The 25,708-nt window shown below is 36.2% G+C and overlaps 2 protein-coding genes across 8 annotated transcripts in view; one reads left to right on the top strand and one right to left on the bottom strand.

The window, feature by feature from the left end:
- Positions 1-25,708, bottom strand: part of CASK (calcium/calmodulin dependent serine protein kinase) — a 213,740-nt gene that overhangs the window by 76,131 nt on the left and 111,901 nt on the right. For all 7 annotated transcript variants that reach the window (XM_032194542.1, XM_032194549.1, XM_032194569.1 and 4 more), the window contains exons 6-8: positions 16,590-16,692; positions 4,350-4,525; positions 1,990-2,112 (exon numbers count right to left, since the gene is read on the bottom strand). In XM_032194542.1, the coding sequence (XP_032050433.1) occupies positions 1,990-2,112; positions 4,350-4,525; positions 16,590-16,692 (402 nt within the window). The remainder of the gene's footprint in view (positions 1-1,989; positions 2,113-4,349; positions 4,526-16,589; positions 16,693-25,708) is intronic.
- GPR34 (G protein-coupled receptor 34) lies at positions 19,464-23,845 on the top strand. The gene is made up of 2 exons (XM_032194607.1): positions 19,464-19,537; positions 21,323-23,845. Exon 2 carries the CDS (start codon positions 21,346-21,348, stop codon positions 22,489-22,491), a length of 1,146 nt encoding a protein of 381 aa, XP_032050498.1. The 5' UTR covers positions 19,464-19,537; positions 21,323-21,345; the 3' UTR covers positions 22,492-23,845.

Here is a 25,708-nt window from a genome sequence, read left to right as displayed (position 1 = left end):
CCTAAGGAGTTCCTGATACTTGGGTTAAATTTGGGATATGGGGTGTCTGCACAACAGAGCAGGAAATGCCAGCTTGATGGCTGCTGACATAAGGTGCTACCTTTCATGAAGAATTCACCACTGTAGATGCAGACCAAGAAGGTGCCAATAAATAGCATGCAATGGGAAGAGAACTTGAAGCAACTGAGTACTCTCTTCTCTTGCCCCAAACCATCACAGAGGCTATATAAACTTATTAATTTAATGTAAATGTTTATCATATGAACCTCTTGAATCAGAGTGAAATCACTGGCAGAAGTATTACAATCTCTGTATGGTGCCAGATGCCTCTATCCCATATTGTATGTGATTGCTATCTATAAAATGGTTAGAAGAAAATTCTGAGTCAACAGGAAAGACAGTTCATCTTTGGCAAAAGTAAGAGACAACTGATTGACAGAAAGCCATCCTAAGCTTGGAAGAAAGACTTTCTTAAAGTAAATCTTCTCTCTTCTTGTCTTTCAACAAATAAGGGCAAGACCAGCAAGAGACCACGGACAATAAATATGTAATATAAGCAGAATCTGCACATTTACATTACAGAATGAACTTTAAAAAAAAAAGCCTAAGTAGGTTAGTTTCTCAAACAATATAGATGGCATTTTCTTCTGCTTAAATAACCCTCATCAGAACTCTTGCTTTGTCATCTAAATGACACAACATGAGAAAAAGTCAAATTACAGGCAAAGACAGGTCACCTGTGTTTACCACAGACTCAATTACCGGAGTGCGATCATTTAGGATTCCCAAATGTGGTGTACATTCCTAAGCTCTATGAAACATTTGATTCAGTATGCATGCCCCTGATGAACAGACAGAACTTTAGCCCCTTTTGTGTGGAGAGGTTCAAACCTGCAGTTCCCAGTATTCAGAAGAGTGCCATAACTATTATTGCTAACAGGTGCACAGTCCTGCCCTCTTTTTATAAACTAGAATATTCTGTAATTAGGACTGCAAGAGTCAGAGCCAGAAAGAAAGCAGAGAAGTGAAAGAATGACTCCATTCACTGGTAGTTAGACCACTTAGTTGGAGGGAGAAGAACATACCAGCCTGTACGTGTCATTTTTGTGTGTGTGTGTGTGGTCAACACTTGTCTTAGGTAAAACGGTCCAGGAGCGGACACCAGAATCCCACCCTTTCCACTTGAGTGCCCTATTTAAGTTAATGATAATATGACTATACCCTGGGCCCACATTACAGAAAATAAATAGAGGATAAAAATGAAAAATAATTAATTAATCAGTTTCAGCCAAAGAAAATACAATGCTCTTAACCAGCACTTTTCAAATGTGCAACACACCCATCCTTTTCCAACTCCAATGTTCAGAACAACTTATTAGCGGGACTGCTGAAAGCCAGGTGTATATTCTCCTGCTCCTATTGTTAATCTGCATTGTCCAGCAACTACTCTTCCACTGGCTCAAATTGGTTTGTAAATTCCACCACCACCGAAAAACAATTTGATTACCAGATGCCATGTAATTTTATGTAGTTACAGCAGCCTTTGAACAACCCACCACTACGGAGTTACTTCACTCTAGTGAGACATTTTGGAAATCTAAGGTAAGAAAGCAATATACTGCATTGCTATATGCTGCAATAATAAGAAAGAGATTTGGATAGGACTGAGCTAAGAAGAGATCAGAAATTACTCCTCTGGAATTTGAGAACCACAGAAAGACACAAGAATACCTTCTTAAAGCTTATTTCTACGTAGTCCTACTCCCTACACTCTGATGTTGTCCAAGATTCTTAAGCGAGTTTGCTCTTGCTGCTAAACAAGGGTTCAAGCTTGGAAATAACCAAAAACTCAAGCTCTAGTCTCACAAAACATTTAAAATATATTATTACACATTTTATAAAATGTCATGTGTAATTTAAAAGATTAAACAAACATATATTTTTGTCCCTTGAAGAGAAAACTGATATGTAAACAAGTGGTCTTACTACCTTTAACCAGGGATGATTCAGTGCTTCATATACTGTTATCCTTTCTGCTGGATCCAGCATAAGCATGCGGCGTACCAGATCTTTGGCACTTTCAGAAATATGGCTCCACTGCCTAGGATTCATCTGATTACAAGCAAGAAAAAAAATAATATTAGTGATAAGAAGCTGTTATTTATGGAAGGTAAATAACAGAGACTTAAGAGTGGCTGGTACTTGTAAACACTATCTTAATAATTGTGAAAAGAAGTTTTCACACTTTTTAGTAACTCACAAAACTGAACATTAGTTGCTTTTGAAATGGCATAAAAATTTGAATACTCTGAAAGTTGCATCACATAAAAGCATCACATATCCATGGCATTAAAGAATCACAGTATAATTCTCTACCTATGATACATTTTGTTCAGATAAAAGTGACCACTAGAAAAAAAAAAGTGACATTTTGTTCAGATAAAAGTGACCACTAGAAAAAAAACAAAACCACACACACAAAAAAGTAATTAGGATTTGTCTGACAGTTAACTATGCATATGATAAACACAGAAATTAAACCTACTCCTGAAATTGATATAAGGAATGGGATGACAATCTATTTCTATCAACCTACAAGTTAAAGCCACTGATGCTGAGTATGAAGGGAGACATTTAATGCCTGTTGCAAACTTCCCTGGTCCTATCCCACAGACATCATGGACAATGTCTCTTCGCAATAAATTCCTTTCAACCTAACAACATTTAAGCATCTTCAGCCATGAAGACAGGAAAGCATACTGAGATGTGATCAACAATCTGAGCAATTGTGGATTTCTGTGCACTTAGAGCAGAACTTTATATTTATGAAACAAGAAATATGACTTCGAACGTATTTTCATATTGTGCATATACAGGTTTGTGTTCAACTATTGAAGAGGGTGGGTACCCAATAAAAACATACTAAAACAGGAAATTCTTACCATTGCAAAGGATTCTATCCTTATGCTATTTCTAGGACTTTCTTTGATTTATGAAGAAATTAAGTTTTATTTGGATGGCACATTGCTAGTTTTATTAAAAGGAATTTCAAAATTATAACTTGTCTTTTTAAAACATTTCTATCTGTTCATTTAAAAAAGTCAATTTTACTTAAAACCAGTCTGTGACAAAAAAAAAAAAAAAACAAAAACAACAAATATTGCTTTAAATTGGAGCACTCTGGAACATTACCTGGCGATGAAATCCACATTTATAGTTGCCATTTGTCTTTTTCATGTCTAATAAAATGAAGGTAATTGCAAATGTGTAGCATGACTGTTTTGAAATCCTTATACTGTTTTCACTGAATAGGCACATTACAGGAAACAGGAATAGAAAAGGAACTGAGAAGACACAATGTGCTGGCCACGATTTTTTTTTAAACAAAGAAAAATTAACTTGTAAGCATCCAAAGGGTTTTAGCTGTTTGATGGACATAAAGAAATCTTCCATAGAGTAAAACTGGAATGTCTGCCTGTCTATGAAATCAAAAAACTTGTGTTACGAAGAGATCTTTCTGTATCCAGGTACACAACATTTAAATAAATGTCCTCTTGACCAAGTGCAATGCCACAGCTGTCACTTCCATTTTAGTTCACATAAAAAAAAACACAACACAAACCAAAACAAAACAGAAAACAAACAAACAAAAGCCTTCATAAAACCTATTACAGGCTATCAGGCAGATAGAGACTGCCTGACTATCCACCCATTCTCTGCTAATACACAGAGCACGTATGGCTTTTGATGCAAAGAGAGCACAATTATGTGTTCTTAGACAAAACAGCAAAAACAGTGAAGTTTTACATTTTTCTCCATAAGGGATCTAGGATGACTACACTGTGAAACATGGTTATTTTGCATGCACACCGATTTGCTTTCAGTTGCAAGTGGCTCCTTTTGAATAATCAGTTGCAATTTATGGTACTTTACTAAAAAGAAAAATGTCTAACTACATATCTACAATAACAGGCATTTTGTTTTAAATCAAGGCAATACGATGATCAGTATGATTTTTTAAAAAATTTGGTTAAAAAATATAAATGATCTATAAAGTGAAGGTCACATAGAGTGTGTTATACTTCATGGCTGAAGGTATAATTAGGAGTTAACTGTTGGCACTCATTATTTCATCTGTGTAAATATTTCTGTATTTTTATTAGTAGCATTGATACAGAACACAGTACAAACAAGACATACTGGAGAGAAACCTCTCTCTCCCTGTGTAACATAAGCAGCCTTCTATTAGCTTCAAATTTAAGTCAGGCTAAATGCAAAAATCAACTTCCAGAAATTTTACAAGTGGAGTTCATCTCACTGGAAAAGGACTCAGGCATACTGCCATTTACCTTGTATTTTCCTTTAATAATGCCTTCAAATAATCTTTCCTTGGTTCCATAAAAAGGCAAACAACCGCTTAGCAGGATAAAAAGGATCACACCACAACCCCAAACATCTACAGGCTTCCCATAAGGTTCCCTTTTCACCACTTCTGGGGCCATAAAATGAGGTGTTCCTACACGTCCTAAATGGAAATAGAAACAAAACAGAGTCAAAGTGATGTGTGTCAAACATGTAAATAAAGAAGAATATCACTGCATTAAACTAAAACAGTATTACAAAGTTTTCTTCATAGATCAAACTTTTATTCCTTTTTTTTCCTTAAATATTTATTAAACACATCCAGTGAGACAAATCACTACGTTCTATTTTGCTTGATTTATACTTTTACAAATTGAGTAATATTCTACCCTAACCCCACAAAATGTGAAACAACATTTATATAAAAGCACTAAGATTCCCCAGTGGAACATGGCACATAGATGTAAAAATACCAATTTGGACAACCTTGGAAACAGGGATTACTTATTCAGAGAGCACATACAAAGATACAGAAGAATTCTAACCCACACCTCTTACTTGAAAAAGCTGCTATGCAAGGGCATAATCTGCTCTGTTGATCTGCCCAAACCTTAGCCAGTCTGCTGAAATTGCCAGCAAGACTGCAAAATGCTAGCAAATGTGTTATTTACTTATTTGCTGCTAACAGCATCTTCCTGCAGATAAAAAGATAATGCTGATGTGTTCTACCTAGTGCTTTCAAAGATCATCACACAGTAATGGTACTCTACTGATTTTATGTTGGAGAGAATGTACACACACAGAAATGAAACATATTTAGTATCAACTAAGCTTCTGGGTGGATAAACTGATTAGAATGACTTCATTCAATTGCTATGTAACACATTAAGCCAAATAAAAGCAACAACCATTTTATCTCTATATATAAATGTTTCCCAAGCATTCTAAAGATGCTTGTTTTCACTGAAAAGCACTTGCAAAGGTACAAGAGTTACATTTTGAATGATCAGGGCATCACTGATGGTTAATGAACAATGAAGTCTTTGGATAACACTTGTTTCACCAAGCACCAAGAGAAGAAAAAAAAATCACAACTAGCAAATTGTTACTGCTTGTATCACTTTCATAAGTTAATTCTTGCTTACAGATAGGAGTTTCAGGAGTTCAGAGTTTCCATTCAAGGCCACTGTGCTGGCTAGGAGAGTTTACAACGTGTTAGCACATCATTTATTCTACTGAGTTTTGTCTTGTAGCAGATTCTTTCTTGACTAGCCTGTCCTGCATGCCATCTGAATGTGATTTAGTTAAGTCACAGCACTGGTAACAAACACCTGGGAGGCTATCTCGCACTAGCTTACTCAGTAATGATCAATCTTCATTTATACCACCTAATGCAGCAATATGACCTCACTATGCTATTTAAACTAGTCCCCATTCTTTTTTTGCATCTATGAGGATTAAGAAGTTGACAGAAAGATGGTAGCTTTTCCAGAGTACTGTTCTTAAGGAGAAACAACACCACTGGCAAACTTCATCTGGTTTTGTGTTAAACCTTTTCCATTTCAGTTTATGAGGTTTTCACTCTATCAAATAAATGTTAGGAATATGCATGTGACAAAGGCATTTTTCCTTGCCACTAAGCTAGGCTGGCAACTATAAAGTCTATGCAGTGTAGGCTGACATGATAGTGAGGGAATAGTTCCCACGCAGCGGGAGTAAAATATTGAGATGCTGTAGTCCAGCTTATCCCTCACATCGCTGGGGAAAGAGGAGGGATATTTACTGTGGACAAAAATGTATGGACTTGGGGAAAGCTAAATAATTCTTTTTTTGTTGGTTATACACAATTTATACACCTATGCCCCATTTTTCAGCCTAACTGATAAACCTCAAAGGCAATTCTCTAAGCTCACAAGAATGAGGGGAAGAATTAACTCCCTTGATAACCCGAAGTCTCTCTCTTTTGGATACCTGGGGTCAGGGAGGGGAATGAAAAGGCAAGGTACACATATCCAGTATGCATACGAAATTGCTGTGAACTTTTTTTTTTTTTCCATGTGCCTGTAAATATTTTATCTATAATGATTTCCCAAGATTTTTCCCTAAGGTGCCATCATTGGTGACAGCAAAAGCGTCAGTATTTCCACCTCTGTATCAAGCACTGCATATACATAAAAAGCAACAGCTGCCTGTTCAAAGTACAGGCATATTGCTAAACCTGCTCATGTGACATTAGTGGTATGCATACCACAGTGTGAAAATTTTTGATATAGTAGACATCATGCAAGACCACAAGGCAGCCTGGCTTACCCAAGTCTTGTTTATTTCAGTGGTAAACTTCCTGGCATCTGGGTGTAGACATACCCATTTGCAGTTTTGGAGCAGGTGTAACCTTTCTTACACATTCAAACAAAAACCAACAAAACACCCCAAAATATTAGTGGTAATAAAGCTCTTGCTCAAATCTTTTTTTTTTTTTTTTTTTTTTTAATCCATATGAATGGAAAAATATATTCTGAAGATTCTGCCTTGCTATAGGACTTTCTAATTGCTGTTGTGAATCCAGGAAGTCAAGAGAAAAGTGGTTATTCAAAAGAAAACAGCAAGACAAGATATCACAAGGACAAACAGAGCTATTTGAAAGAGGCATTAAGCTTCAGGGAGAAACAGTTGTCTGGATCAAGTAGATAATGAAACCAAGCAACCTAAATACTAAGTGATACCGAAGTTGATTTAATGTGTGTTTACAGTAATTACATGCCACCACTCTCAGCTTGGGACCTTGTGTTATTAGGAAATAAGCACTGCAGAGGTGAACATATTAAAAAAATTACTATGTATTGTCAGAGAAGTGGACCTAATTTTGTGGTTTCTTTTTTTCTGCCAGCATACTTGTGTCTGCTGGGCATTCATACTACAGGCCTACAGACAGAAGGCCTACCAAGAGTACATCTTGTTCTGAGGAAAACGAGTCCTTGGCAAAGAGTTACTGGTCCTCCTACATTTTCTCCTGTGTTGTAAAATAGCATATTTAACAGCAACACATGCTATGTAAGCAATATAACAGCATTACTGGGTGCAGGTGCTGAGGTTCTGTCAATGGGGGCTGTAGGGGTGGCCTCTGTGAGAAGCAGCAGGAGCTGGCCCATGCTGCACATGGCCTGTAGGAGCTGGCTCCAAGATGGGCTCACTGCTGGCTGAAGTTGAGGCAGTCAGCCAAGCTGGTGGTGCCTCTGGGAAAGCATATTTAAGGGCAAAATGCAGCACAGCAGTGTGAGGAGTGGGGGAAAATGTGTGAGGAACAGCCCTGGAGACACCGAGGTCAGAGAGGCTGAAGGTGCTCCAGACACTAGAGCAGAGGTTCAACCCCTGCAGCTCCTGCAGGAGATCATAGTGGAGCAGATACCCACCCTGCAGCCTGTGGAGGACCCACGGAGGAGCAGGCTTATCCTGAAGGACTGCAGCTAGAGCTGGGGAAAAGTGTGTGGAGAAAGGAGCAGCAGAGGGGAACCGCTATGGACTGACCCCAGTCCCCGCTGCTGCTCAGGGTGGGGTGTCAGGAGCCTGGGAAGGAGAAGGAGGGAGGTGATTTAATTTTTGTCTTTCCTGTTGACCCTACCTATTTGAATTGGCAATAAATTAAACTGATTTTCTCCCAGTCAAGTCTGTTTTGCCTGTGATGGTAACTGGTAAGCAGTCTGCCATTCTGTATTTTCTGTCCTTGTCCTGATGAGAAGGAAGAGTTATGTGTGTATGTATGAGTGACCAGTGGGAGTCTGGCCCTTAGCCAAGGGCAACCACGTGGCTGTGCTGGTGTTGATGTACAGAATACTGATGAAATGGGGCAAAATAAGATGATTTTTTTAACAAGAATCGAAGTGGCAGCTTGCTCCTTTCAATCTTTTAATTTCTGGTTTTCATATATTGAGCATCACCTTACCTGAATTAATCACAGGCTGTATAAAATAAGTAATCTACAGTGTCAAGAGTGTATGAGAAGTAATTTTTTTTCCTTTTTCTCTTAAGCAAATAACGTTTCAAGTTAAAATGACTTTGCAGAAATCAATAAGCAAGAAAAATCCTTCATTATTCATGTTTACTTGAAAATATATGCAGAACAGAATACTTGCTTGAAATGGAGCATTAATCAGCTTCCCTAAAGTTTGAAAGCAGTGTCCTGATATTAGACAACATTTTTTAGATTTCCTTTCCTCCCTCTATTTCTCTTCTGGACTATAGCACTAGGAAATACAAAAATACTTACCTAACTACTGAATATGAACAAGGTGCAAACACAGCTTGCAACAGTACACTTAACAAAATTGCAGACAAAACACAACATGCATTTTTATGCTGCACCCTTCCAATATTCATTATCAACAGCCTTCACCATATTACAATATTTTTCCACATATTATTTCTAACAGAACAAGAAAAACACAACGGCTTCTTGAGATTTATTTCCTAATTTCTATGGGATATTGGAAAAATTATAACCTTGTTATCTCAGGCTTCCTATTTTGCTTTATCTTGGGGCTATTCAGTGTTATGTCACCAGCACGTGAGGCTGCACATTATTTAGAACACATGAGCTCTTAAAGACAAACTCTGGGAGAAGCTTAAGTTAAGAGACCATCCCAAATCTTCTTTCTCCTGTCTTGGAAGTTAAAGAACTTGGATCACAGGTAGAAAAACTGGATCTTTGTTGCCCTTGTTCAAAACCAGAATACCATAAAAATCCACATTAATGAAGTGCTCGATGTTAAGCAGAAGGACTAGACTGGCAAGGTAATAGGTAAAATTTTACGCAGCTGTGTAAGAACCCAACAGACTGCTGCTGTAACTATTTTTAAAATGATGCTACTTAACAGCATGCTGAAAAATCAGTACTACTAAATGTTAATACTCACTTCAAATTTAAGATGAGAACTACATAAACGCAAATGAAGTGAGACAAAAGGCCAGGCTAACCTAATAAAATATAGTCATATACTACTGCTAGATTATAAGTAGTGAAAATAATCACAAAATGATTTGGTTTTGCAGCCTTTCTAATGCAGATTACAAGATCCTGATAATTTAGTCATGTGGGCAGACCACAGTTACGTCTCTATGAAAGAGCAAGCCCAGAATGAGCAGAAACTTGACTGGTTGAGATCTGAAATGTCCAGTCAAGCAGAAGAAAAATGCATACATATGTGTGTGTGTGTGTGTGTATATATATATATATACACAAAGATGTTTGAAACACTATTAAAAAAGCTAATTTCTGGGGCAGCTGTCATCTCCATGACAACTAGCTACTACACTGGGGTCAGCAAAAGAGGAAATGATGACTTTGAGGTTATTCTAGAAACTTATCTGAGCAAGGAGTACTGCACTTAGCTCAGCAAAATGAATGGAGTATGAACTCACATAGATATTATTTTTCCTGTGTTGCAACTACAAGATCTGTAAGGTGACTGTCAGTAACAGCATAAACTAAATCTACAGACAACAAAGGTTGTAAAATCATGGATACTCAATGCTCTTTAGGCCAGCTATCACTCTTGCTGATAATTACCAAGCAGAAAATTTGCACTCTATATATATCCAGTGTAAGACTTTAATATTGTTCAAAACAGTTTGAGCGTTTTAAAATATTTCAGAAACTTTTGCATTTTCTTTGGTGTTTTTGCAACACCTTTGCATTTTTTTGGAGGTGGAGTGAGACAGAACAGCAAGCAAAGGCATTTTCCCTTTAAAAGGTATCTTCTGCCTGCCACAGGTCTTTTTTTCTTCTAGATACAAGAGCACTCATAAGACACATTCTAATGACTGCCCTTGCAAAATAACATCACTATATTTGCATAAATATTGCATGCATGCACACACACATGATTTTCAGTTGTATGTGAGAAGAAACCTTTCAAAAGACTGGAAATCGATTTGCTCCCTGTCTGCTTCTAAGCTCTCCTTAAGAGTTCTAGAATAGCATTAACTGAAAATCATTATATGAAGATGCATCAGTGGCACCTGTTCAATGTGATACTTGCCCCCATCCAATTCTTTGCAAATGCAGGTTGCAAAGTGTATGCTGTCTCAGGAAGTGCTTAATGCCTGAATGGTCACAGACATCAGACATCTTAGTTCTACAGACAAGTTTCTGACCTGTCAGTTTTGAGGCATATTAGTAGTGTGGAAACTTATAAAATTGCTAATTTTGCTGATCTTTTTTTCTGTGGATAAACAGAGCTTCAGTCTTCAGATGTTGTCAATCTGATACCATTTACAAGCACTAAAGATAAATTTTGACTTACCTTTGATAATTTAGTTTCTATGACTCTTTCCATATTATTCCAGACAATAGGGCTATGCTTTCCACAAGAAGAAGAGTATATAGAGAGACCCAATCAGATTTTGTCATCCCTAAGGCAGGGGATTGATGACCAAGATATCAGAAGGAGAGTCTTTCAACAGCAGTAGTATCTGAACGATGTATTAGGAAACAACTGGAACAAATAATTTTTAGGAAAAAAATGTGAGGTACTAATAAACATCACCATCTGACCTCTCACAATAGTGTAATATGAAATATGTTCTTAAATTAAGAAGTTTCTAAAAGAGTGGGATGTCCAGAATAATGTGGAAGGAATTGAAGAATCACACACATCAGATAAATCGTACTTTATAACTTTTAATTCCTTTCCACATTACTCCAGACAATAGAGATGTTTAAAGCAGATGTAGGGAGAAGATGAGTGGATTAAAAAAAACAAACAGGGAATTCAGCCTCAGCACAGAAGATTGTCTGAAGAAAATCTATTATAAAAGATGTGTCAGTAGACAACTGGACACCTGAATATTAGTGTTGAGAAATGAATACACAAAGATTACATGACAGCCAGAAAAATTATAATAATTGATTCACTGGCCTTTTCAGCCATAATACTATGATGTGGGAAGTAAACCTGAGCTGACTTTTAAACACATTAGCCTCCTGTAAGTCCTCTCAAATCAACCTAGATGTGAAGTGGAATTTCTGACACAGTAAACCACAGCTGTATCCTTTAAATAAAACATAATCTATTGAAGACAAAGATTTGAAGCATCTCAATCGTTTTTGTTTTTTAAAAAAAAAAAAATAAAATCAAACATAGTGAAGTGGTGTTATTGTTTTGCAGAGGAACGAAACACTTCCACTTAAGTGAAAGAAGAATACTAGTGCAGGACCTCAGTTTACAAACATTTTACCTGTCCTTGGAAAAAAAAATTAAGATTTACTGTATAATTCAGACACTGATGATGAGATGGAAAAAAAAAAAAAAAGCTAGATAGCATAAAAAAAATATCCAAAAATACAATTTTAAACCGGTGTATAGAAAACCACCAAGAAGATTATTTTACATGAATGGGAACAAAACAAAAATAAAGAACTTAAAAGAGATTTTCTCCCAAATTTCATGGTCTTATTTGCAGGGAAATTTATGGTAATGCCTTCCTTTGCTATTTTTGTAGTAGCTTTTGTAGTAGAAGGCCAGGTGACAAAGAACCAAGAACACTTGGTATTTGTGTGCTCTAAGATTTATGTGCTTAAGAACATACTAGATGTTTTCCATCTATGTGGTTTTGTTAGGATCATTGAAGATACTACATGATTCTGAAGGAACTTAGGGGAGCTAACTTATAGTACATAAAAATCAAAACTGGAGTGGATTAGCAGCAACATTTTGCTGCTAATAGAAAAAAGTAAAAATAGGTCAACTGTCCATCAATAAACAAGACTTAACAGCTAGTTCAGAACCTCATACCATTTAGGTCTAAGCAGTTACATTATTTTCTGCTAGGTGAAGCTGGGAGAAAATTAAGTGCAGGAAATAGCACTTGCGGATTCAATGGCTTTTGTTTCACAGCATGGCTGAGGCTTGCAGGGACCCCTGGAGGCCACCTGCCCAAGCAAGGCCACCCAGAGCAGGCTGCCCAGGGCTGTGCCCAGGTGGCTTTTGGAGGTCCCCAAGGAGGAGCCCCCACAGCTCTCTGGGCAGCCTGTGCCATGGCTCCTCACCTGCACAGCACAGAAGTGCTGCCTGCTGCTCAGGGGGAGCCTCCTGGGCTCCACTTTGTGCCCACTGCCTCTTGTCCTGGCACTGGGCACCACTGAAGCTTCTTCTGACTCTTATCCCACATACTAGCTACAAATCCTGAGAATAAGCATAAATGCTATTTGCTGTCTGCCAAACCTGATGACACATTTATTGAAGCTGGCACCGGGGAGGGTCAGGCTGGGTGTCAGGAAAAGGTTCTGCACCCAGAGGATGGTTGGGCACTGGGACAGGCTCCCCAGGGACGTGGTCACAGCACTGAGCTGCTGGAGTTCAAGGAGCGTTTGGACAAGGCTCTCAGACACATGGTCTGCTTTTTGGGTGGTCCTGTATGAAGCCAGGAGTTGGACTCAGTGATCATTGTGAGCCCTTTTCATCTCAGGATATTTTATGATTCTATGATCATTTCAGAAAGCATTGTGACGACTCATACCATTTTCTGAAAGCAAAATTGCCCATGCAAGAAGACAGAGATCGTAATACAAGACTGCTCTACTAACTCACTGACCTCTCAGGTTCCACTACTCCCATTGCATCATCACCATGCAAACACGGACTGCTTCCTGTCTACAGCCTGTCTCACAGAAGAGTTTCAGTTACAAATTAGGATGTTCCATCTTAAGATACCTACATGAATGCTTCAAATGAATACACATTAGCATTATTTTCTAAATCTGGTCATAAGAACTGCAAGAAAAAGAGGCCTTCAGAGACTGATAGTTCATGGAAACAGTTTCCTGTAACTCATAATTCTTATTCATTGTACTGTAGCTTATAGGCAAATATAGTGGAATAAAAAGTATTTCCTTACATTTTTCCCTTTTGGTCTTATGGAAAATGAGTTACAGCTATGTTCATTTTTTTTTTTGAGTAGTTGCTTAACAGAAATTAACTTTCTTAAAAATAAAACTCCACCGGGTTGTTAGTTATTCATCTATCATGTTCCTAAAATCTATTCTAAGCATCTTCACTAGTGACTTATAGTATGATGTCATCTTGTTATCATGAGAAACTTGATTTTTCACTTATGTCAAAAGACTGGGACCAGTTTATTTTCAATATAAGCTGGAACTAGCTGTATTACAAAAATCCCCAATTTTTTTTTTTTTTTTTCCCCTCAAAATTTAGGCACACCGAAAGAAAGCCGTGTTTTGTTAAGTTCAAAAAATAATGCCATAGTGATAAGTAAAGCAAAGCTGTTCCTAGACAGTAGGCTTAGCAGAAACTGAGGGAGCAAATTCCATCCTATTTGTGTTTTCCTGGGCAACACACAATCTGGGCCTGTCAGGCACAGATGTATCAATATAAAAAGGTAAGCAAAATGGCACAAATGCATGAAAGAAAAAAGTTTAAAACACTGGTAACTGCTAAATGTTTTAGATACAGCAGCTCCTATTTTAGAAGAAAAATATTACCACAGAATAGAGTGACCAGCACGGATACTAAAGAGGTTTTGCTAATGGCTGAGTTTTGTATGCAAGAATAAGGGAAGAGTCCTATCAGCTGAACATCACTACTGTTACATTACTTTTATCAGGGACATGCTTTTTCTAAGGGAAAGCTATCTATTTTTCTGGCTTAGAATATAAAGCAACATACAAGCATACTCCAAGCAACATAAAATAAAGAAAGATAAAAGCTCTTCTATTTTTGAACACTAGAATCATTTACATAGGAATTTACATTAGGAATTTACATTAGTAATGAATATATTCTTCTAAGATATTTTAGTAATACATATTACTTAGATCCAGAAAGATTAGTAAATATTGTACTTCCTGTACATATAAGACAGTGTATTTCCAGTACTGTAAAAGTTTTAAGGTGTACTTAAAACCAAAACAGGTTAGGAGCACACTGGTTTTTAGGGTCAATAAGAGAAGCTTAATGCCATAACAACTTTTATTTAAGTAAGAATTTATTTTCTGATGTATTACGGCTGAAAACAACCACTAAATAAGGGAAATGCCATGCTAGAGGTGAAATAATTGACTATGTTAAGCAGAATCAATTTTTTTAAAACCTACAAATGTGAAAAAGAATGCGAACATAAGCATGTTGGTTATTTTACTGCACATAATCTTATCTGTAAGGACAATTTCTATTTCATTCAGGAGAAAATTGACAAATAAGATCTATTTTTTTATTATTATTACTACAAAACAGAATTTATATGTAGGGCGTAATAAAAACTTAAACAGTTATGTAGACAATTTCTTAAAAGAAATCGATAGGCCAGTACAGACAGTACCATTAACCTTTACATATGGAATGATACTGTAAAGTTGAAGAAATAAAATCTTGCAAGTTCTGTGTAGGGGAGTGTCTAGTAATATGCCTTCAGAAAGGACTCTGGAAGGGAAAAGAACTGCAAGATGTAGTTTGAGGTACAAGGACTGGAATGGAAGATCAGAAGAAAGAGATAAGGAGTCTGTGAAGGAGAAAACTTGAAATAAGTAGTAGAATTGAGACATTATATGGTATATAAATGAAGTGGAAATACTCTAAGTATCCCTGAAAGTGTGAAGAATTTGAAGCTGAAGGTAACAAGTGCTGATGCAAAGATTACAAATTGAAAGTGACAGTTGAGAAAGAGGAAAGAAAGATATAAAGGCATAATGATATGGCAGAGACTGAGACACATCACAGGCAAAAGATAACTAACAGAGAAATGTTATACTGATGAGGCTTATGAAAAAAAAAAAAAGAAAAGAAAAGAAGAAGCTTCTGTAAGTACTGCAAACAGAACTAAAAAGAACTTAAAACATTTACATAGGAAAGGAAGGGCCAGGCCAGCACTGGCAGCTGCAAGGAAGTTGAGCACATGAATGATGCAGAACAGTGAATGGTAACAGGAAAGGAAGGGCACGATGAATTTTGGGGAAAATGAAGGATTTTTTTTCCAAGCTGAACTTCAGGTTTCTTGTGAGACAGCTAGTAGTCTGAAAGTAAGTACGATGTATCTGATTAGCTCCAGAAGAGTAACTGCAACAGAAAAAATGGATGAAGTTGTTCAGAGAGAACACAAAGAAGAAAAATGAGAGAATCATAAACAAAACTGTAGGAACTATCATTAAAAAATGCAGTGGCTAAGATATAATTTGAGAAACGTGGCAAAAGCAAAGAAAGAAATGAGCTTCTTATTTAGGAAAAAACTTAGCTTAACTGAATGGGTATTTTCTTAGAAAAGACGTATCTAGGCCTGTAGGTAACAAAAAATATCCACAGTATTATTAATTACTGGAAGAGAATGGAAGTGCTGATATGCTTAAATTGGATTTGCTTTTCATGTTAAAGGTCACATAAAAGCCAAATTGACACAGATCTTTAAAGCAATTAGATATGGAAATGTGAGTTTTTGAAGAAGGTACTGAGATGTATTGAAAGGAAGTTACTCCCTTTTGAAGAAAAAAAAAAGCAAAATTAATAAAAGCCTTTGTTGTGGTCTCCTACTCTGGTAATGAAAATACCAGAAAACTGATTGGGTCTTCCTTCATCTGTGCAGGCTGATTAAAGCATAACCCTATTGTCTGGACCAATATGGAAGGCAGCTAGAGGAAATAAAATTCACAAAAAACAAAACACACTTAGTCAAAAAATATACATCATCAAGATACTGATGTCTTACGCAATAATTACAATGAAATATTAAAACAGGAAAGAATTACACATGGAAGCTAGTAAAATTTTGCTATTAAACAGTGTAGCGTTCTGGCAGAAACTGCTTAAGAAACATATGGGAGCATTAAGGATGCTGTACTAAACCCTTAGTCAATTGCTTTGATATACATTTTACTTTTGACAGCATCTATATTTTGTGTGCTTTGTCAAGCATGGACTAACTATGTCAAGGATTGTACTAAAATGGAAAAATCTTTTCATTTTTCATTTTTATTTTGGTAAAAACAGCGTAAGCCATTGTTGAGTAACATTTAGAGGGATTTACTACTCAGTAAATGTACACACAACAACGTAGTACGTTCTACTAGCAGTTCAGATCAGCTGCATGCATATATTATGTTAGCAAAGTCTTTAGTGAAAGATTATTTTTGAGCCCTAGTTTTGCAGGCCAGGCTGCATAGGAAGCACAGAACTCTGCAGCAGAACATGCATAATATTATATAACTTTGAAGGACAGTTTCTTACCTCCAGCAACTAGCCCAGACTCTCCTAATTGAATTGCTACCCCGAAGCCACCAAGCTTTACTGGGGCTGAATTTTCTTTTGAGGCAAGCAGTACACAGTGTGGCTGAAAACAAAAACAATGAAAAAGCAAATTATTATATTATTTCAAAACATACAATTTGCACCTTAGAACTTACTTTCAAATATTTGCAAACAGAAGCTAGATAAAAAAAATGTATTTTTAAAAGAAATTCTTCATTTCCAATATTTTTGGCACAAGCTGCTCTCTCTTCATTGGTTTTCTTTTCACTTGTACCAAGCATAGTAAAACCCTTTCATGACATAATGGAACTCACAAGGAACACAAACTGAAATCACTATAAAATGAAGATAAAAACGAATGCTGATAACTTCTTTCTTAGTATTGCTTTTTATTTTTACCTTATGCCTTACCCTGTTCTAGCTTCACAACAAAAACATCCTGCCCTGTGACACAGTGGGTTTCTTACAGAGAACATAAAACTTGCTTTGAGCCTTAATCATAGAAGTCACTAATCACTTTCCAGCTGCAGGAAAGAAACGTAACATCCCTGTGATGCTTCTAGTAAGTGATGATAAAACTGGTTAGGTTTCTAAACTGTATTCCATGCACAGTCATCCGTACCTTTGATTTTCTACAGTCTTTCCACTAATAATAGTGAGGTATAACATGTAAAAAAAGAATAGTACTATGTGACTATTTGGAAGGATAGTGACTGTTGTGGGAGGAAGCAACATACTGACAAAATCTACCAAAATGCAATTTAGTATTTAATACACATAGCCCAACTACTGCAATTAACATCGATCAACTTCCTACATTTACTCAGAGCTACCCTTTGCACAGTCAACTGTATTATTTAAAAGGATATCAGATCTGTACACCTCTTCTTGAGGAAATGTTACTGCTTAAATTAAAAAACTAGGAACTCAAAATAGGATGCCCTACATTCTTTCAGTATTTTCCTTCTTTTCTCACAAGACAAGTATGTGCTGCCCTAAGTTAGATTTTCTTGTACACTCATCCTCCTGCAAGGAACCTGAGAGAACAAAGCTGCTTACCACACAGAGGATCTAAGGTTAAATTGCTTTTGGGGGCGAACTAAACTGCTCAAATCTGAAACAGTGGAATTACAACTTCCCTGTATGGATGACCAAGCAAAGAGTGGAACAATCCACATGCAAATTCTTTCTATACTATTTTGTGCACTACCTGTATTGTATGGTTTTAATTTAGGTTGAGGACCATTTTGTATGACACCCACAGTTCTCTAATACTCAAAGCCAAGCTTACTATATTAGACTCTGAAGGATATAATTATCATATCAGAAGACTGAAAAAGCTCAGCTTACCCATAGTCTCACCTATATACTCACAGAGAGTCATGACCTGTTGTTACCTTTGATACTTATCATTTCACAGAATCACAGAATCACAGAATTTCTAGGTTGGAAGAGACCTCAAGATCATCGAGTCCAACCTCTGACCTAACGCTAGCAGTCCCCACTAAACCATATCCCTAAACTCTACAAGAGCTCTATTTACTTCTTGGTATAGCATGGTAATCAGATTTTGTGACATAACTATAAATACCTGCGCTTACACATTTTGGTCCTATTAATTATCAGGATGGAATTATGATAACATAGTAACATCAAATTTTTTTCTGCAAAACTGGAAAACAACAAGCTTGGCTCTGTTTTGTCTAGTTCAGCTGGGTCTTGAGGAGGACTCAAAAGGCATAAAAACAAGCACAGAACAACTTCAGGTGATCACTGTCCCAAGTATTTGTACTACCTAGTAGCTAACTAGCAGCAAGGGTATTCCAATAAAAACATGTGATGAAAATAAAAATAACACTCTACACATGTTGTATGGTCTTAGATGGGTATCTTTAAAAGGAAAATAACCATTTTAGACCTTTGAGCCAGACTAGTGCAAAGGTACTACAAGGGGCTCAATCTGACTACCTAAGAAATCATCTGTAACCATCCATTTCTCTTTGGAAAGCTGTAATTGTATGAGAGCAAGTAGCTTCAAGGAAGACTGCAGAGCCTGTTTGCAAGTCTAACTGAAACCCAGTCCCAAACAAGCCTGATTCCTAGACAGATGATATATTAAGAATGTTAACATGCAAATTTTTATTTCAAATACTAAGGGGAATACTGAGACAACATTCTTGAGTTATCATTAAATTCAGGCTACCTTATTTTAATAGTACTTCTAGAACCAATTTTAAAATTTGCAATTTATAAACATGATCTTCAACCCCTTACATCCTATTTAAAATAATGTTACCAGGTGGTATTATCTCCAGGTGTTTTATTATACTTCTGCCTTATTGAAACTGTGAAGCTGCACACTTTCACATTCTATCACCACTGCCACTTTGAGTGAAAAAAATGAACCTCAGATTTCTCACTCCAAGCAAGGAGGGAAGGCAGATGGATAAGGTCTACACCAACAAAGGAAAATGTGCCACTTCACTATGGTGTTGATTTCTCTTTACCTTACACATAAAACTTTAAGAAGCAATACTATTTCCATGCTGTACCAACATAATGGCTTTTCAAAAAGGAAGACACTGGCATTAATCACCAGAAATAAACTTTCTCTGAAAAAAAAATCCAAATCTCCAATTCATAGAAAACTTTAAGATAGAAGCTCTCCCAGAAAAACCCAAATTAACAACAAAATCAATCTTTTCAATAAACTGAGTTTTGTTAGTTAAAAATACCTTCAAATAAACACAACAGTTGCAACACTAGTTAAAACTTCCCCTTGTTGCTAATTGCACTGTGTCAGCTGATTTTCATACTTTCATAGAGAAGCTGGTACTCTGGCTTTCTAATAAGAGGACATGCATGTTACTCCTCCCTGTCTTCAGCAGTGGTTTTCAAAATCAGCAGAAGCTCTTAAAACAGAAATGGTAAGTGGCTTCTTTTATACTTAAGATACACTAAAACAAATTACTATTGAAATGTCTCTTAATTACAAAGGCACTACCAGCCTTCAGACTTTAATTCATCTGTAATTACAGCTGGTGTGCATGCCTGCTTACAGATAACAAAACTTATGTTTCTGATGTATCTGCAGTGTAACTGCTTTTTTCCATCTCTCATTCACCTAAAATATGTAAATTAACTATGCAATTCATGATGTGAAGCATTTTTACAGATAAGCAACAGACATAAGATTTTAAAACAATATATAGATTTTACCACGTATTTGAAGGTACTGCATTCTTTTTAACCAGAAACAACTTTCAAAATTACTTCTAGCTCATACCTTACTAAATGAAAATATGAAAAGACAGCAGTAATTTTAAAACTGCCAATATATTGCCCATATTTAATGCAATTTTAAGATCAGCCAACATGAAATACTAAAATATTTTACCGCCTTCTCAATAATTCAGATTCTGTATGTACATCAGCTTTTACTATGCACTTTGCCTAAAATGCTACCATAGCTATATCACACATTTAAATGCAAATTTGCATTTTTAAGACCAACCATGCAAATAAAAAACTATTTTAAATTTGTGTATATGGTAAAGAGTGGTTTTTTTTTTTTTCCTACTGTTGTTGGAGACATCTGCTCTGAATACCAAAAACAATTTTGCAGTTCTTTTGAGATTGAGAGAACAGAAGCTTGTTGCTGCAAACACCAAATTTTTACCACTGTGGCGTACAAATCAAGGAAAAAAAATATATTATTAATAGTCATAAGTCTCTAAACAGTTCTTTGCTATTCCGCTGTGCTAACCACTTTTTTTTTTTTTTTTCTTTTTTTTTTTCTTTTGGGAGGGAGCTTTCTTTCTTTGGTCAAAGCTGATTTTTATCTTTTAGACTGTACCTTCCTGGTGAAAAATAAGCTCAGTGAAATTAAAAACTTTATGAAAATAAGGAAAGATGTGAAAACAATCTGTTACTGCATAATGTAGTTTTCAAGCTAAAATTAGTTTCCTTGCACAATCTTGATTTATGAACTTGCAACAAAAGGAAAAAATACGTACATTTAAATGAAAATATGAGTTATTAAAAAGAAGCTAACGTAACAGTGCTGACTCACAGTGTTACAACAGATTACATGGCCAAATAAACATCAAACGGCAATTGCTTTTCTGAATGAAAACCAGTGACTAACAAGCAAGGCATTGGGTACTTACCTAAAATCAATAGCATTGAGTTTAGAATTGACTTAATATACATGTATTTTTATGTATTTTATCAAACTGACAGTACTTAGTTATGCTTACACTTCATTGCATCTTAATTTTTTTTCTCAGTGTCAGAAGAAAAAAACCCACAAAAATAACATGAGAACATTTGATTTGTACTTACAGATCAAGCAAAAAAATGTAAATTTCTATTTTTTTCAACAAAACGTAGTAGTTGATTTTAAAACAATTTAAGATAGTAATAAAAATGTAATAATAAGAATAGCAATCCGGGTGAGTACTCTGTACCATCTGTTCTTGCCCACTTTGCATGAAGAAAAACAGGGAACTAAATGTTCTAGCATTACATTATATCATGGTATTTGCCTGAAAGTCCTTCTTCTACTTGGGTACAATTTGGTGCATTTACTTTATTTACTTATTGTCTTATTTGTAAGACTATGTATATACCTAAGACTACAAAGCAAGCAGAGACACAAAAGTGATCCTATGATGATTTAATTCTTAGATTTTCTCTTTGCATCCTTACAGACCAGCTAAGAAAATCCTCATAAATGATGGCTGCAGCTTCAGCTGACTTACTGACCATTCCTCCACACAAAGCCTCCTGGAGTAACCAAACCCACCTAGCCACAAACGCCTCCGAAATTCAAAACAACACCAACTGTTTCTTAGAAGATGATGCGCTGTCATTTGCTTTAATACTTTTTTACTCTGTCATTTTTGTTGTTGGATTGGCTGGAAATGTTATAGCCCTGTTTGCTTTCCTGTGCATTCACCAGAAGAGGAATTCCATCCAAGTTTACTTGCTAAATGTGGCCATTGCAGACCTTCTGCTGATCTTCTGTCTTCCCTTCCGAATACTGTACCACGTTAACAATAACACCTGGATGTTTGGACATATTTTATGCAAGATTGTTGGAACTCTATTTTACATGAACATGTACATTAGCATAGTATTGTTGGGACTCATTAGTCTAGATCGTTACGTAAAAATAACTAAGTCTGTAAGGCGTCCTAAAATGATAACTGCTACCCAAAGTATATATATTTGTTGCGCTGTGTGGGCACTTGCACTAACAGGATTTCTAGTAGTAGTTGTACCATCTTTCTTTAAGAGTGAGGTCAGAAATTCTACTATGTGCTTTCATTACCGAACTAAAAAGAATGCAATGACAGAAGCAGTTTTAAATTACATTATTGTCATAATCTTTTGGACAGTTTTTTTCCTTTTGATACTTTCATATGTTAAAATTGCCAAGAACCTTCTGAAAATCTCAAGAAGAAGATCTAATTTCCCCAATGCAGCAAAATATACCCAGACAGCAAGGAATTCCTTTATTGTACTAATTATTTTCACCATCTGTTTTGTTCCATACCACATCTTCCGATTTGTCTACATTACATCACAGTTACAAAATCCACCTTGTTATTGGAGGGGAATCATTCACAGAAGCAATGAGGTGATGCTCATATTTTCATCTTTTAACAGTTGCTTAGACCCAGTTATGTATTTCCTGATGTCCAGAAGTGTCCGTAAGACTGTATTCCAACTTATTTGTAGAAGAATTCATGGAGATTCAAGCATAACTCTGGAAAGTACTTCGGAAATAAAACTTGGACAATATACACAAGAGCGATTTTCTACTACCACTCCCCACTCAAGTTCTGTTAAGAAGAAGTCTGATCTGATTAAGTAAATGGGTAACAGTTTCTCTCTTTGTCACTCTAGGACATCAACTCAAGATGCACCAAATGCAGTACTGTATGGCTACTAATCCTGCCTCATTCTTCCTGTTAAAAAACGAGAAGTTTTACTTCTGTTTGTGAAAATGAGAAGTGACTTTTCTGAAGTACTTCACGGTTGTTTATCCAAGAAAACAAAACAGGAAACGTCCTTAAGTTTATCTCAGATACCTTCTGTGGGACTAATGTAGAACACTAACTCTTCGAGGAGATTTCTACAAAGTGGTTTGCGCCTGTATAGACATAAATATTAGCAATCTGTGTATGTAAACAGCAGATGAATTTTGTGAAAGTAATGTGTCCTATTCAAAAGAGCTTTACGAATCATTAAAGGTTTTATGTACTTCTCGATTTTAATAGGCTTCAAAGAGATCAGCATTTTACAGAACTATTTTTTGCATGAAAATACTTCAGAATTTAGCAACATATGTGGCTTAAACATGAGGTGAAGAACATGACTGCCACTAATTCAGTTATAATTATAGAAGGCACGCTTTATTAAATATAAAAGTTAAAATATACAAACCTCCTAAACATTTTATTATATTTTCAACATTTTAATAAATGTTGACACTGAATACTTGAGGAAAAGTAGCAATGGCTAAGAAAATTAGAAATTCATGAAGGAGAGAAAACATACGGGTATTTTCAGTTAGCTAGGATTTCCTTCATATTTATATAACTGAACAAATTTGGTGGCTTCAGCTACCCAGAGTATTTCAACAAGGAAAATGCTCACCAAACTGAGCATATAAAGCAGAATATATATATATAATTATAAATAATATATATATAAATATATATATATAGAGAGAAAGTAGTTCTCTTGCACATTAGAAGCATCAGCTTTGACCTTTGCTTAAGGTCAGTCAACTAGTCTACTTACCCGTTCATGTATTTATAAACTAGAATTTCAAACTGTAAAGTTGTATAGAAAAAAAGAGGGCTGAAGGTGGTTGTTAGACACAAAGACATGCAAAGAGGCACCTATACAGAGAACAATTTAAATGTCTAGCATGAGAGGCCAGAAAGGTGAACAGATTACATACCAGATGGTAGCTCTACAAAATAAGGATCTATTATGTCAAACAACCAATATTGCTCAGGTTGATTTCGATATTGATTTTAATATTGATCAGTATTTTGATATTGATTTTAATATGACTCAGTAACTTCTCTGGTGGATTGTGTGACTTCTTATACCTAATCTATGTCAAAACTTTCATTTTTTTTTTTTACTAATCCTGTACAATATTCTGATTTTATAGAAACTACTCATAAAACTCTTACTGAACAAAGAAAACATAACAATTCACCTCTCCTAGATATAATTGTGGTTTAATTTTTATGTGATTTTACTTCAGTTTTGGTGTCCTGGTTTCGGCTAGGATAGAGTTATTTTTCTTAAATAGTAGCTGGCATGGTGCTATGTTTTGGATTTAGGATGAGAATAATGCTGATAACACCCTGATGTTTCAGTTGTTGCAGAGCAGCATTTGCACAGAGCCAAGGACTTTTTGGCTTCTCACGCTGCCCTGCCAAGGAGCTGGGAGGGGACACAGCAGGGACAGCTGGCCCAAACTGGTCAGAAGGACAAGAGGGGATGTTTGGAGTGATGGCATTTGTCTTCCAAGAAACAGCTGCACACGATAAGCCCTGCTTTCCTGGAAGTGGCTAAACATCTGCCTGCCAATGGGAAGCAGTGAATGAATCCTTTGCGTTGGTTTGCTTGTGCAGCTTTTTTTTCCCCTCAGTTAAACTGTCTATATCTCAACCCACACATTCTTGCTCTTTTACCTTCCCAGTTCTCTCCCCCAGCCTGCTGCGGGGGAGCGTGTAAGTGGTTATGTGGGGGCTAAGCTGCCTGCTGTGTGAAACCACAACATTTGGTTCAAGTGGATGCAAACAGGTTAACTCAGGTACAATGACGAGGCTGTGTGGTTTATTTTATATATACACATATATATATATTTACAAAAAAAGGGCAGGGTTTCTTAATCTTCAAGAGAGTGTTCTATTTAAACCAGAATTTTCATCAAAAGGATTGCAATTCATGGACTCTGCACTACTGAAAAAAAATAGTATTCTGGACATCCTTTGGTAAATAGTGTAACATTTACTTGGTTACTACAACCTTATTTTGTAAGCAATTCATGAAAAGACAACAGGAAAATGTCAATACTGTAGTGCAAGTTCATGATTGTGGTCCGTTATGTGAATACTATTATATAGGCTTGTTTTTAACTTTTTATTTTTAACAGTGAAAGCTGTTAAGTACTTTCTTCCAGAGGAAAGCCTTAAACACCCATATGTACTTGCACTGATTAAGCGGGTTCTACATCACAGCCACTCTCTACAGATTACAGAGAAGGAGCACTACAGAAGCCACGTACAGTATTAACAGATGTTTTTACAGAAATAAATAACTTAGAAGAAATACTGAGTAACGCTTTCCTAGGACCACATGCCACAAACTACAAGTTGTCAAAAGCATTTCAACAGATGATCATCTATCGCTTTCATTAGTCACTGCACACGAGTAATGAAAAACAAATGTTACCCAAATATTTTAGAGATTTTAGGAGCTATAGTTCAGTTGTTTGCATTGGGCCAAGCCATAGCACCTACAAATAAAGTTAGTCAAACTTGGGTGTATAAGATACCCAGGGAAAAGCGAAGAGATTTGTTTGATGGAAGTCGTGCACCAGTTACAGAGGTGCTGTTAGAGAGGAGCTAGCACAGGAGCTCCCTGAGGAGCTGAGAAACTCTGGGATAAAGGAGATACAATGTAAGTGGACTCTAGCAAGATCACTTACTAAAGGTTCAAAAGAAACCTGGTATGTTACATGTTAATTCTTGCTTTGGAACTCGTTGAAATTTGGAAATAAAGCTTAAAAAGTAGATAGCTTTTTTCTTTGTGACATTCCTCAAGAATATGCAAATAGATAAATTTACAAATACGTTGAATACAATCTGGAATGAGTGACAGTAAGGAGGTGACAAAGTTTTCACACAATATACAATTATTCAGAGTAGCCAACCCTAAAAAAAGGGCAAGACATCAACTCTCTGCACAACAGCAATATAACAGCAGAGACGTTGTTAAAATTAGGAGCAAAAAAAAAGAGAAGTCATCACTGTGATATTGTATAATTTGTATGATACAGATTC

This window comes from Aythya fuligula, chromosome 1 (genome assembly GCF_009819795.1).
Source record: "Aythya fuligula isolate bAytFul2 chromosome 1, bAytFul2.pri, whole genome shotgun sequence".
NCBI classification, from domain to species: domain Eukaryota; kingdom Metazoa; phylum Chordata; class Aves; order Anseriformes; family Anatidae; genus Aythya; species Aythya fuligula.
Note: the sequence above shows the minus strand (reverse complement) of the source record. Positions and strands in the feature narration are given on the sequence as shown.